The 13,796-nt window shown below is 39.7% G+C and overlaps 4 protein-coding genes across 4 annotated transcripts; all 4 read right to left on the reverse strand.

The window, feature by feature from the left end:
* Nucleotides 1-159: 159 nt before the first annotated feature.
* On the reverse strand, nt 160-3,382 carry ATC70_001595 (uncharacterized protein; the record flags this gene model as incomplete). Its single annotated transcript, XM_064820989.1, has 3 exons — nt 160-1,431; nt 1,492-2,330; nt 2,431-3,382. The coding sequence occupies 3 exons, from the start codon at nt 3,380-3,382 to the stop codon at nt 160-162; spliced, it is 3,063 nt and encodes a 1,020-aa protein (XP_064684909.1).
* Nucleotides 3,383-5,277: 1,895 nt separating this feature from the next.
* Nucleotides 5,278-6,245, reverse strand: ATC70_001596 (uncharacterized protein; the record flags this gene model as incomplete). The annotated part of the gene is made up of 2 exons (XM_064820990.1): nt 5,278-5,795; nt 5,852-6,245. The coding sequence occupies 2 exons, from the start codon at nt 6,243-6,245 to the stop codon at nt 5,278-5,280; spliced, it is 912 nt and encodes a 303-aa protein (XP_064684910.1).
* A 674-nt stretch (nt 6,246-6,919) lies between these two features.
* Nucleotides 6,920-8,454, reverse strand: PUF3_2 (mRNA binding protein puf3; the record flags this gene model as incomplete). Its single annotated transcript, XM_064820991.1, has 5 exons — nt 6,920-7,859; nt 7,915-7,978; nt 8,033-8,102; nt 8,163-8,251; nt 8,313-8,454. The coding sequence occupies 5 exons, from the start codon at nt 8,452-8,454 to the stop codon at nt 6,920-6,922; spliced, it is 1,305 nt and encodes a 434-aa protein (XP_064684911.1).
* Nucleotides 8,455-10,323: 1,869 nt separating this feature from the next.
* On the reverse strand, nt 10,324-10,986 carry AMN1_1 (Antagonist of MEN (Mitotic Exit Network); the record flags this gene model as incomplete). The annotated part of the gene is made up of 1 exon (XM_064820992.1): nt 10,324-10,986. The coding sequence occupies one exon, from the start codon at nt 10,984-10,986 to the stop codon at nt 10,324-10,326; it is 663 nt and encodes a 220-aa protein (XP_064684912.1).
* Between the last annotated feature and the right edge of the window lie 2,810 nt (nt 10,987-13,796).

A 13,796-nucleotide genomic window follows, 5' to 3' on the forward strand; every position in this document is an offset into this window, starting at 1 on the left:
GTTTGTATTAGATAAATTGGCACTGCAAATGGGGCAAATGGAGTGAGCAGACATTTTTTTAGTTGGAAAGAAAGGAAAACGAGAAAAGGAGAAAAAGAATAAGAGAGAAGAATTATATATCTCCAATACGATTACACAAGAAAATAAACATTATTTCATTTATTTGTCAATGGAATACAACCATTCCTCAGTGATGGTTGGGAATATCTTGTCCAATACATTGAATTCTTCTTGCTTCTTGAGTTTGATCTCCTTGTAAATTGTGTCGGAATACAGCATGATATCATTCTCATTCAAATATTTGTGTTGTTCGTTTGTCCAACCTTGAAGAAGCGCGGTGGTCTCCAGCACCGAAAATGGCAATAGATACTTGGAATTGCGTTTTTCCTCCTCTGCTGATGTTGGCGGTACGGGTATACTAGTGGTAGGTGATTCCAGTTCATGCATGGTTTTGTTTGTAGGTGTCAAGAGACTATTCAGGCTAGATATGCTAGTGGGTCTGGCTCGGGTCTCTCGCTCGTCAATCTCGATCGATGCTTTTCGCTGGTTACGCCAATGATGTTGATGATCTACCACCCACTGATTGGCCAGTTCAGTTACCTGATCCGGTAATCGAGATTCAGTTACTTCATAACGGTAGTTTTGTACACAGCGTTTCACTTGCAGTGCATTTAATTTATCGAATGTCTGGATTGTGCTACTAAACAATAGCACATCATCCAGCTGAGATAAGCATTGGAGCAGCTGTAGCAATTGCACAAGGGGCTCGAATGACTGGTTCAATGATGTAGGTAGCTTTTGAATACGGATCCAATCTTCAAATGCGGATAGATTCATTCGAATCTGCAGTGCTTTGGAGCGGCACAGGTATTTCTTGTAGGTCAGAACACGGTTGAACATCTCGCAGGACAGGTAGTGAAAGAACTGTGCTATGGCCTGGATCACAATGGCTGGAGGGACATGATACGACTGTAATGTGCGTTGTAGCTCTGTCAATAGTAGTGTCATATATTGTGGTGTGGATGCTGTCTCGTCCAAGCTGTTCAAGGAAGCAGCGTCCAATGAGTATTTTCTCTCTGACGAATCCGGTCTATTTGTTGTTGCAGTGTTTGTGGTAGATAGAACGTCAATTGACTTTCTGTTACTCAAAGTGTAGCTACTCCTTCTAAAGAATCTCTGCCAGTCGTCTGCAAAGTCCACCTGGTTCAGTTCGTGGATTGGCTCGTAGTCCATCACGACTGGGAGGAACTTTTCCAATCTCTTTTGTGATTCTGTTATATAATAGGTGTACGCTTCAGAGATCAATGCTGATAGCGTTTCTTGCGTGTCAATGGTGGAGATGGAGAGGCCGGGATCCTTTTTTAAGTAGCTGGATAACTGACACATATTGGCAATCCAAAAAGCCAAACCTTGTGTATCTCGAGAAGTAGCCTAGTCCATATATATTCATATAAGTTTATGTTAAATGTTTGTGTTTGTCGCCTCTTATACCTTGATGATCCTTGAAAGCTTAGCTGCGGTAGTATTGAGTAACAACGCCAATAAATCCCTGCTAGAGCAGTAGTGGGCAAATCGAGCGCTCAGGAACACAATGTTGGCTGGTTGCCACAACGCGTTGTCCAGTGCATTTTTGTTGGCGAGTGATTTGGTATCAGTGACATGAAGAGCATGGTCTAATATGTAGTGCATTTCGTCCTGACTAAACACAAACATTTGATCCGGCAAGCATTGATTCCATGAAAAGGTGCTCAGTGATTTCACAGAAGCTTCCCATTGCTTGAGATCCTCCTCTTCCTCCTGTGTCATGACAGCACACGAAATTTCCTTGTTTCGCTGTTGCTGTTGCTGTTTGGGTGGTGTGGTGATGGACAACAGCTGGCTGAAATCCGGTGGCGTTAATTTGGGGCTGTCAGTGGGCCTGTTCGTTGTTGTGGAACCAGATGAAGACGCAAGTTTGGCTTTTGTATGCTGATGATGGTTGAGAAAATGGTTGTAGCCGTCTACAGATGCTTGGTAATACATGTCGTGATGGGGTATACTTGCCGTAGTGGGTGTTGGTGTAGTAGGCGATTCCAATAGTTCGGTAGGCTGTGGTGGTGGCGTGAGTGTCGGGGCAGGTATCGTGGTATTCGCAGCAGCATCAGACACAGGCACAGGCATAGAGACCTCTGGCTCGCCCAGCAGCTCCTTGATTGAATGTAGGGTGGGGTATTGATACACGGTTCTCGCCTGCTTCGTCTTGATGGACTTGTTGGCACCGTGATCCAGCAGTACTTTCACAGCATCCAGTTGATGTCCATGGACAGCCCAAATCAACGCTGTCCAACCCTCTAATAGAATGCAGTGATGAGTGTCCCTTTTTCTCACATTTTGTACGGGGATTATAAAAAAAAGCAATTATAATCCGTACGACGTCAAACATAAACTTACTTTTGTCTTGTTGATTGATGGTGTCCATGTTATTCTGCTTTTGGTGATTTAGCAGTAATTGCAAACATTGAAGATGGCCAAAATAAGCAGTGTACATCAGTGCTGTGATGCCGGTCTTTGTGTCGTCTGTGTCGTGGATACTGACTTGGGTTGTTGCTAGCATGCGTTTCATGGTGTCAAGGTCGCCAATGGAAGCAGCACGGTTGAACCACTTAATTAGCAAGCAATGTCGGAGTCTTGTGTTGCCATGTAGTAGTGGTATTTCATCCAAATTGTCATGCTCATTAAAAACTGCATAACGAGAGTAAATTTCAACTAATTTAGTTGCTTTAATAGCGTCCTCCTCATTATCATCTTGGCAATCCGTGTGCTCGTGCGATGTGGTAACTAGTGCTGCTGGTTTCTTGGTCTTTTTCTTGATTGATTTCTCTATAGATCTTCGCTGCTGTTTCTGTTGCTGTGGTTGTGGTTGCGGAGACGATGAAGGGGGGTGTCTGACCAAAGTCGACTTTGCAGAGGGTAATGGTGGCAGTGTTGGTGGTGGTGTGACAGGAGCTGTTGGTGTTGTAACCATGCCGGATTTCGCAACTGCCGCATTATGAGTACGTTGATGCTTCTGCTGTAATGTTGTATTGGTGGATAATTGGGATAGCATACTGGAAAACTGCTGAAAGCTATCCGCAATCTTGGAGGAAAGCTCTTCTGGGCTCATCTGTGTGCTAGTAGCCAATGTAGGTAAAGGAGGGGGTGGTGTAGAAGATGCGTGGATGCCTGATCGATGTCTATTACTTGTGGTCATTGATGAGCTGTTTCTTCTCATCAGGTCATGATGCGTTGCACTTGTATTGATGGATAAGACAGACATTGATCTTTGAGAATTCAGCATTGGCCGTCGAGATGCAATGGTGGTCTTGGGCGTCTTCAATGCGGCTATCTTGGAAGTGTTGTCCATGTCGAGATGAAAAGGAGAGGAAGGTTGGAGCTTATGCAAACAAGATGGTTCAGTGTCAACAAACGATGAATTGAGAGAGAAGAGAAAAAAAAAAGGGAAAAAGAAGGGGGTTGAAGAAGGCAGCAGAAAGGGTATTGAGATATAAAGAAGGAGAGAAATCTAAACTGTGTGTCTTTGTTGAAGAAACCAAGAGTTACACCAAAAGCATTGCGTTGCTATTTGTGCAATGGTAACTATTTCAAGTGAATTTGTCTCCATGATTTAGTCATCCAATCACCTTTAGCTGTTTAATTTGATTCAGTGGCTTGATTATCATACATTGATAGTTTTGTCCCTGAAGCCAGGTGCCATATGCTTAAACAGTCATTTTTCTTGTACCCGGATTGCAAGCATCACAAACATTGGCCACATCTAAATAACTTTTTAGGATGGCCAAATTGTTGACAACGGAGACCATGGACATGTTGTATAGCATCATGTAGTTGATAGCTTTACATTCAAAAGTACATTTGTAGAGACTATGGAAGCATGGACGAGTATCACACATTTGAGCAATGCACACGGCCAGTGCTGCAAATCATCGTTGCCCCTACTTACAGGAGATACACCCATTTTCAAAGTATGAAGCGATTGATCGATATCATCCAAAGTGAGACGCTTCTCAATGCCGTTTTCTCTTTTCAAAAGAGAGAAAAGGGGAGCTAATGACAAAAAGATAACCAAATTCTACTGAACTTTCACATTTATAGTCTCCATTATTATCTGATACCCTTTATGAACGCCGTGTACTTACAGACCTGACTCTCCTGCGATGATCCGCGCATCTAGCATTGAGAATAGTACACATATAAGCAAGCATAACGCATGTATTACCTCTTACTACTCAAATATATACAAACCCTAGCGAACTTTGGATATATTTGAGCCATGTCTTCTCGTGTTAGAAGTCGCTTCAGACTGTAAGAATAGTACCAAATCACTGCTTTCAACAAGCAGTTACTTCCTGACACTTTTGCTCAACTTTTTGGGGACCAAAAAAAACCTCACCAAAAATCCACCAAAAAGCATGAGGGGTACCTCATGGGTTTCATCAAAAATCAAACGATCGCGTTTTTGACCCCAAAAATGAAGGCTTCTACTATAGCATATATTGAATCAAAACGTTTTTTTCGACTCAAAGCAACTTTTGAAACTGTGTTTGTGAAATTTTGATATGCAAAATTTTGATATTTTGGCCTAAATTGTCATTTTATGTTTTCTAAATTTGCTCAACAAGTTTATTAAAAACATTTATCTTATTTGGTACCATTGGATGCGCCTTAAAAAGTACTCCAGGAAAGCTTAAGAGCGTATAGGATGATCATCGCATCGAATATAATTGAATACGAAAGATTAGTTTAATCGAGCCGAATTTGATCAGATTTTGACCAATCTAGAACAGAAAAACGTATATCGGAGATAGAAATATTTTGGCTGGCAGCATCAGTAACGTCATTCATCAAATAGAGGCTAATAAGAAGAGGATTGCGGATCAACATACAGTATAATCTAGCATCAGAATATCTAGGATTATTACTTTTTTTAACATAATTCGAACTTAATAGAATTGATTGGTGTTAATTGCTGATTCAAATAGGAACCCCAACGCGATGTACAAAATTGACACCGTATTCAGATTAGCTTTATTCAATCCTATTATTTGTGTGGACATTGAAGTTTGCGATCAGTAATGATGTTAATGAACAGATCAAATCATTTTGTAAGCTAACAATAGAATATGAGGTTTATTTATATAGATATGTATAGTAGATTAGAATTCACGATGAAGGTAGGAAAGGCTAGCAACTTTTCTCGCTGAGGAACCTTATTAAAGCCTCCTTCCCGCCCTGGTGCTTTTAATAGTAGTGATTTCCTTGCTGATAAGTTGTTTGAGGTTGGTAAGTTTGATGCTGCGCTTGATGATAGGATGGATAGTGTTGTGTAGTAGGCGATGAGATGGCATGCGTGTATTCATAGTCATCTTGTTTTGTGGGCGAGTTGAGATACGTTGTTTGTGCATCGTATGGTGAAGACGTAGCCATAGGCTTCTGATTTGTGCTTGCATTCAAATCATAGTCATACAAGTGGAATGTCTCTCTTTTGTAGCTCTCTGATTTATAGGTAAACAAGCTAATCACGAAGCACACCAAGGTGATTAGGATACATCCACTGCCAATACCGACCAGGTAGATAGCAGGCCCCCATTGATGAGATAGCCCCTCAACTCTCCTCTCCAGTGTAGCTAACCCTTTCCAAAATGTAACAATAACGAGAGCCAGGCCAGCTGCACCCGTGAAAAAAGCAAACAATGAGCTGAATGTGCCAATAAACGGTATGATATTATTCTTGCGCAATCTTCGAATCAATAATGCACCTGTAAATTTGCAAAAAGGTTAATATATTGGTAATTTATCATGATTTGAAACTCACAAACGACACTGAAAAATGCAAGGATCACTGCTGGCATGATGAGCACGATGCCTTTAAAGGTGGTTAACTGAGCTTCTTTGATTACATCTGAGTAGACAGTGACCATGGTGGCATTGGTGATATCAGCGCCACATACTTCTGCAAACTGCGTTGAGTCAAATGAATAGCCAGGTAGTTTCTTGGTGCAAGAGTGAGGTGTTTTGTTGTCCTCTTGATAGTATAAGCAGGAGCTATACACGCCATACCTTATGGATCTTCCATTGACTGCTTGATTTACTTTGACCAAATAAATATCTGGTAGAAATGTGCTATCAAATGTTGTTCCGAGATTGGCGATGAGCAGTAAAATGAATGAGCAGACGCTGAATATAAGCGCTATAAAGTGAAGAGCCATGGGTGTGATGTGTAAAAGCGGCAAAAAAGAAAAGGAAAGCAAAGAAGAAGAACAGCAGGAATTTGTATCATAAATTGCATTTCCAATGTCTTTGATCTATTTTGCATGTAGCTTTTTATTTTAGCTTGAGAAACTCTAATTTATTACTGTGCAACAGTTGTGTAGCCTCTTTATTGTTCTACACCTCATATCATGTGTATTTGTATTAATACATTGTACTTGATAATTCTAATCTAAAACGTATTATATGCGTATATTGATTGCATATAGTCTAATGCACCATTTTCAAGTATTCATAATATCTTGGCTAGGTTTTGACGAGGTATCCCAAGCAAATGAGAGTTTGTCCAAGTGGAGATAGATCAACGAGATGTGTATATTCGAGAATGTCTCAACTATCTACTATTTCTTTTGTAACATCTTGAAAAGGCCTAATAAATGCTCGCTTTTAAAAAGTAGGCGTCAAGACAGACATTTGTCCTTTCTTCTGAATTGGAACTTTCCGTTATAATACTGACCAATCGCTCAAATAGTGAAATCAAGGCATATTTAGCAAGTGCCACAACATGGTTGTGCTCAATCAACTCTACTTTTTTTTATACATCTCTACTAATATCAGATCTTTTAAAAGCCGTAAAGCCGTCAAAAGATAAGTTTATTTACTATATACAACATTACTTTGATGCCACTACAGTTCTTCTCTTTCGTGGTACACCTCTACCATGATTAGGCGTCCATGGGCCCAAACTATCATTTGCGTAAAAGTCCATAGGATACACGTCTTGCCATTCTGCCTTTCCTAATGCAATCGATGCTTCATACGGTGTTAGTAAAGGCTTAGGGAATGCGTAACCCCAATCAATAGATAATCTTGGACATGCAATTTGGATCCAAGCATCCACATCCTCAAACTGCTCCAATTTGCCCGGGAAAATCTCAGATAGTAACACATTGACAGATTCTTTGCCTTGCTCCTTGATGGCTTGCTCCAGATATTCCAAGATTTGTGGTTTGCCCTGACGACCCAATGTACCCAACACAAGACCGTACTTCTTGGCCTCTTTGGCTACAGAAATAGCATGCTTGCGAAGTGAATGCATCTCTAAATGGTCGTATCTCTCGCGAGTGAAGGTTTTGCCGTAAGGATTGTATTGGAAAGCGGGTAAATCAGGATTATGAATCATGATGGACTCCAAGTGGAAACGACCATCACCAATGCACACAATATAGTCCATGTCTGTGAGTTTGGGTGATGTGCAACCCAAAATTTCTCCTGGTGATAAGGGTTTGGATTGAGGAATGAATACTGTGAAATCCTCTTCCAAGGGTGCTTTGGATGCTTGTAATGCTGCTGCAAATTGAATAGTGCCTACCAGAACAAGTCGGCTTCCCTTTTCAAAATTCTTCTTGACTGTAGCAATGAAATGTTGTGTATCAATGCCAATATCCACAAACACATAGAGTGTTTCAATGGTGGTGATATCAACAGGCACGAGACAACTGTGGCCGTAGTGCACCAAGAAATCGCATCCTAATGCTCTGGCTGTGTAATCGTCAACGCAACATGCACCATAGGTAACATCGCCCATAATCAAAGTTTCCGCATCACAAAAACTAGACAGTTTGTTAAGTCTTATTGCATGTGTTGATTCTGCATCGTAGAACCTACATTTCGAGGATATCGGCAATCAAACAGGCAAACATCATCAAACCCTCTGGTAATTGAAGTGCGACTACATGGAATCATGTCAGAAAACATCCTGCCAATTGCTCTCACATCATATTACCTCGCTTGGCCTTGGCTTTTCTCACTCTCCAGACAGTTTTATGGATTTCAAAGTTGTAATTTGATGGCATCTAACATTTGCAGTGATTAATAATCAATGCATGATTTTCGACATATCTTGACATGCTTACAGTTTCCAGTGATTTGTTCAAGAGAGGGTCATTCAAGATTTCATCGGGCACTTGGTTAGCTACTCGGCTACTGCGGGCTCTTGGTGCCTCTGTTCATTCAAGATGAGGCGTTAGTAACGTATATGGGTACTGTAACGTCGAAAACTTTACTTGCAAATCCAACAGCACCGTCTTCAATGGCACCGCCAGCCTCATTGTTTGCATTTGATGCTGCCTTTTTGGCTTTTCCAACAAATCTCTTTCTAGGCTTCTTCACTTGATCAGAATCGACGATAGCTTCTTGTTTTTCCATGATGAAATGATACTTTAAAATGTGAAAAAACAAATATATCAAAATTGGATTGAGTATGACCCCTAAGCCACTGAAACTATGAGGACACATTTGCTCCGATGTGCATTGAATTTTTGATCTGTAACATGACCCTGAATCTTATGAGTGTATAGGTCTTACAGTAATTGGTATATAGATCAACTGTAGCAATATACTGATAATTCATTATATAGTTTTCAGTTGTACAAGTACTAAACTAAAGATGAACGTGCCTGTTTTTCAATTTCATCGATTTGAGCTAACGAGACTTTCATTTCGGTCATCATGGGTTGCTTCAATGCATTGTATCTTGTTTGCAAATCCTGGTAAGCCTTTTCTCTTTGCCAGGATCCGGGAGTTATCAATGATGCTCAACTGTTTTCCATTTTCGAACCGTGAAGCCGTGCGAATTCCTCCCAATTCTACAGAGAAAAAAGACAATACCAAACATTCAATATGTGGTATTCTCTGAGTTTATGCCTAAGCCTTCCTTGGCTAGAAATATAGCCTTCTTACTGTATAGCTTCAACACTATAGATTACATAGCAGCATACAAATTAACAGCCGTGTTGACACTTTGCGTACCATCGTGCCACATCAGCCCTAGGGCACCTCTTTCTATATGAAGTACCATGCACTTTTAAAGTCTCAAGACCCAAGGTAAATAACCATTCAAAATTCGCGCTCTGTTGGCATCGAATGCAACGTACACCTACACCCACAAGCTCTTCTCGAGTGCCGCTACTGATACTTCGAGCATTATTGAGTTGACCGTCGATCTGGCACACTGCGCAGGACACAAATACAAGGTCGTGTCTTTCTTCAACTTTTACAATATCTTAGATTACGCTCCTCGTGTCCCACAACTGGAGTTCAGTGGTAGACATATCAAATTCGGAGGCTTCAGACATCTCCCAGCTTTAAATGATCTGAAGACAACTCTTATAACGCGGATAATGATGATTCTGGTGAAAAGATTGAACTACTTGAAGTAAACGAGCTCAGAGACATCAATGAAAAGCTTAAAAGACAGAATATCACCTGCTTCCATGTCAAAAACAACGAAGCTGGCGACAAGTATTTCCTATGGAGACTAGAAAACAAGGTGGCCACATTCATCAGCAAGCAAAAGTTTGATTTGAGAATAGAGGGAGTAACTGTCACTCGCTATTGACCTGGGTAGAATCTGCGCAGAAATTCGATTTGCGAATAGCACACAAGCAAGCAACGGGCTGCTGCTGCTGCTGATTTAGAAAGAGCTCTTCAAGACTTGTAGATGATATACGACGCATTGAAACAATGTACATCGTCTGAATCGAGCATATCACCTGCTTAATTTGATACTATTGTCGCTCTAGCCCGCCCATCATTACCTTTAATTTCGGATCTTTATCAACTGTAAGAATAAATATTGGAAATGCGTATAATGACTCGCTTACTTTATGATACTCGCTTGATCTTTGAAAGTTTTGGTGTCATTGAAATATGAAACAGCTATGTTCTTATGTTTTGTTCTTCTTAATGCCTTTATTACTTATTTGAGTCAAGCAGGATTTTTATCTTAGCCTATTAATATTGTGAAATTCATCAATAAATTGCAGTACAGGATTCCTGGCTGCGCTCAGTAACTGAGAGTAGAAAAAACTGTATTGTAAATTTTATATGTATAAATAAAGGCATGTGGTTACAAATGATTTAGGATTTTATTTTATATATAAGTTGACAATTAGATGTATGATAATAATGATAATATGGGAAAAGAGATAATAAGAAGAAAGAAGGTGGGTTAAAAGGTGAGAGAGAGAGGGGGGGTATGTGAAAAAAAAACGGATTACTACTATACAAAAATGTTTATAAACCCATATCTCTCAGTTCATTAACAATATCCTCTTCTTCTAATGATTGCTGATGTCTCAAGAACGCCTTCTTTAGTTTGTCAGTGTATTCAGTTGCCTTGGCTACGTGCTGTAGTTTTTGGTTTTGAGCTCTATCTTGCCAGCGGCATGAGGATTCTTTAGAGATGCTGCTCTTTCGGAGGTGCTGTGCATACGCCGATGTATTCCTCTTTTGTTTGGTGCTTCTTTTGAAGCTATTGTGTTTTTCATCTTTTATCGTTTTGCGCAGTAGTTTATCTAATGTTTGCGCATGCTGTTCTAAATGATTAGAGTAAATGGTCGCTGTATTCGTAGCACTCGTAGGATCCAGATTGTGATTCTTGTTATTGACCATGCATGCTTCTAATGATGCGTTTAGTTTTTCAGAAAACAAGATGTCCAACATGGGCTTTGCTTGCGGCGAAGGTGGAGGTGCTTGAGGCTGTAACATTTTGAAATCAAAATCTTCGTCTTCTTCGCTTGAGAATTCTGACAAATGGCTTTCATTTGGCGAGATGTTGTTGATATTATTGAGATAGAGGTCATCCATAGCAAACGGCGAAGCATATCGAAGCACTTGGTTCTCATTTAAGAATAGTAAATCGTCGTTAGGATCAGCATCAAGAATCAAAGTGCTCATGATAAAATGGGAAATGTTGTAACAGCAAACAAAGAAGAAAAGAGAAACCTATGGTTTGAATCTATCCAAAAAGCCTAAAAAATTTTATGTTTACCAATCAACGATGCTCTATATTTGACTCGCAGCATTGGTTATTTGTGGTCTGTCGAGTTGTATGCCAGCATGATCCACACAGGAGGGGGGTTTTTTTTTTGAAATGCTTTGTCAAGCATGGCCTTCGTCCTATATCAGCCCATTCTATACAAATCCCAAAGGATTGTTGTCTGAAAGTGTATACTAATACTTGCATCAGTGCAAATTGGACTCTGATAAGCTATCTCCAATGTTTATTTTCAACAAATGTTGATGCAAGTTCTGCAACCCTTAATATTATAATGAATCTACTACTTTCGACATTGTAAACTTTAGGCTATAATATATTCAGTTCTATTCTTTAGATCAAATCCTCTTTCTATAGATCCGCAAACATCAGTTGCTTTCAAATAGCAATGGCACATATTTTGCCAGCCAGAACAAATTCAATCGCAGACTCACGTTTTCTGGTCAAGATTGGCCAAATTTTAATTATTCTCGACTTGATTGAACTATTTTGCCAGATTTGACTATACAAGCCGTACAAATTCTCGTACACTCTCTTAAGCTTCCTTGGAGTATTTTTCAAGGCGCTCCCAATGGTACCAAGTAAAACGGGTGTTATGAATAAACTTATTGAGCACTGTTTAAAAATATGAAATGAGGTTTTTGGCGAAAATATCGAGATTTTGCATAGCAAGGTCTCGTGAATAAAGTTTTAAGAGTTGCTTTGGATCGAGAGAAGCATTTTGAATCAATATATGCCATAGTAAAAATCTTCATTTTGAAGGTCAAAAACGCGATTGTTTAATTTTCGATGAAAACCATGAGGTACCCCTCATGGTTTGGGGTCAATTTTCAACGAGCCCAAAAAAGTTGCTCAAAGGTGTCAGTAAGTAAGCGCTAGGTGAGAGCAACTGTTTAGTGCTACTCTGGCGGTCTAAAACTTCTAACGCGAGAGAACACGGCCAAAATACATCTATTTTACGGTGTGTTTGAGCAGTCAGAGGTATTGCAAGTACGCTGCTTCGCCGTATATGAGCTGCTCCCACTTCTAAAGGCATGGATTATTGCAGGAGGGCTTGATTCATATCTACAAACGTTAATGCAGGCTTCTCATACGACGATGCACAATTTAGAAGTGAAATTCTAATACACATTAGTAGGACGAACTAGCTTTATTTATTGCACGCTGAATGATGTTCATAATTTACCAGGATTACAACTCATATACGAATAAATATCGGCGTATCTGTTGAAGGAGTCCATAAGAACCAGTAGACCAAAGTAGCGGTAAAGCGTAAGCAGAGATAAACGCAGAAACAGAAGTAGAGGAAGCCCCTAGGGGACTTCTTAAAGGATGGCCACAGATATCTGACAGTATACTAATAGCAGCTGCATATGCATGGGACAAGGCAGTGATTATGGGGCCGTTGATGTAACCGGTTGGGTTCACGGCCATCGTTGTGCCTGAAATCTCTTACTAAAAGTTCCTTAAATAGCTATCTATCTTCCTTGTTATGAATAGGGAAGACAACATAGCATTTTTTTGGAATTTCTCAAGCAAGGCATACGATGTATTGTATAGTCAGCACACATAAATCAGAGAAGATAATATCAAATATGTGAATCAAGAGATTTGAGACGAAATCATTATATATACTGTAAATCATTCCTTTTTTTTTTTGGCTGGCAGTTTGGATAGCCTTTTTTTTTTGGCTGGCAGTTTGGATAGCCTTTTTTTTTTGGCTGGCAGTTTGGATAGCCTTTCAAAAATTTAAAGAATTGAGCACCATACAAGACGGATAACGCGTCTAATTCAACACATGATAGCATTGATCTATAGAGGGTTTTTACTGTAGCGAAGCAAAGGTGCAAACCTGTGACAACTAAGCATCCAATCCAGCATTTGATAGTATTGATCTATATGAGGGCTTGATTGTAGCGAAGCGAATATGCAAAACCATAGTATCTAAGCAGCAAATTCGGGTTTTTGTTTCCATTGTTAATAAGCTTACCAGCAACATAGCGCATCGAAATTTGCATGAATCAGCTTTACCTAAAATGCGATTTATGCCGTGTAAATACACTCTGTAAAACAGTACATAACCAAATTTGACAGCTTTCAAGCCTTCGTATCTTGACATGTAGGACTTCCTGAGCCACCGGAATAACGCCAAACAATTTTACTCGAGTAGTAATACCTTCCTGACACCTTTGCTCAACTTTTTGGGCCAAAAAAAAACATGGCCAAAAATTGACCAAAAAGCATGAGAAGTACCTCATGGTGTTCACCAAAATTTAAACGATCGCATTTCTCACCTTGAAAACGAAGTGTTTTACTATGGTATATATTAAATCAAAATGTTTCTGTCGATCCAAAGCAACCTGTGAAACCACTTTTATGAGGTTTTCATATGCAAAATATGGCTATTTACGCTAAAAACCTCATTTCATATTTTACTGGATTACTCGTTAATTTCATTCAAAACATCTATTACAACTAGCACCATTGGAAGCACCTTGAAAAGTACTTCAAGAATGTATTAGGAAGCGTAGGGTGATCATCACAATTTATATCGTCGAACTTCACAAAGTAGATTAAAGAAGTCGAAAAAAGACATGACCTGCCCAATCTTGAATAGAGAAAACTAAACTGAGTTTGAATGGATTTTGGTGGTGGTTACAGCATTGCTGCCTTTCTGTTGATGACAATGATGATTGCGATACTGATTAAA

The sequence above is a fragment of the Mucor velutinosus genome (assembly GCF_035048745.1).
Source record: "Mucor velutinosus strain NIH1002 chromosome Unknown tig00000041, whole genome shotgun sequence".
In the NCBI taxonomy this organism is placed as follows: domain Eukaryota; kingdom Fungi; phylum Mucoromycota; class Mucoromycetes; order Mucorales; family Mucoraceae; genus Mucor; species Mucor velutinosus.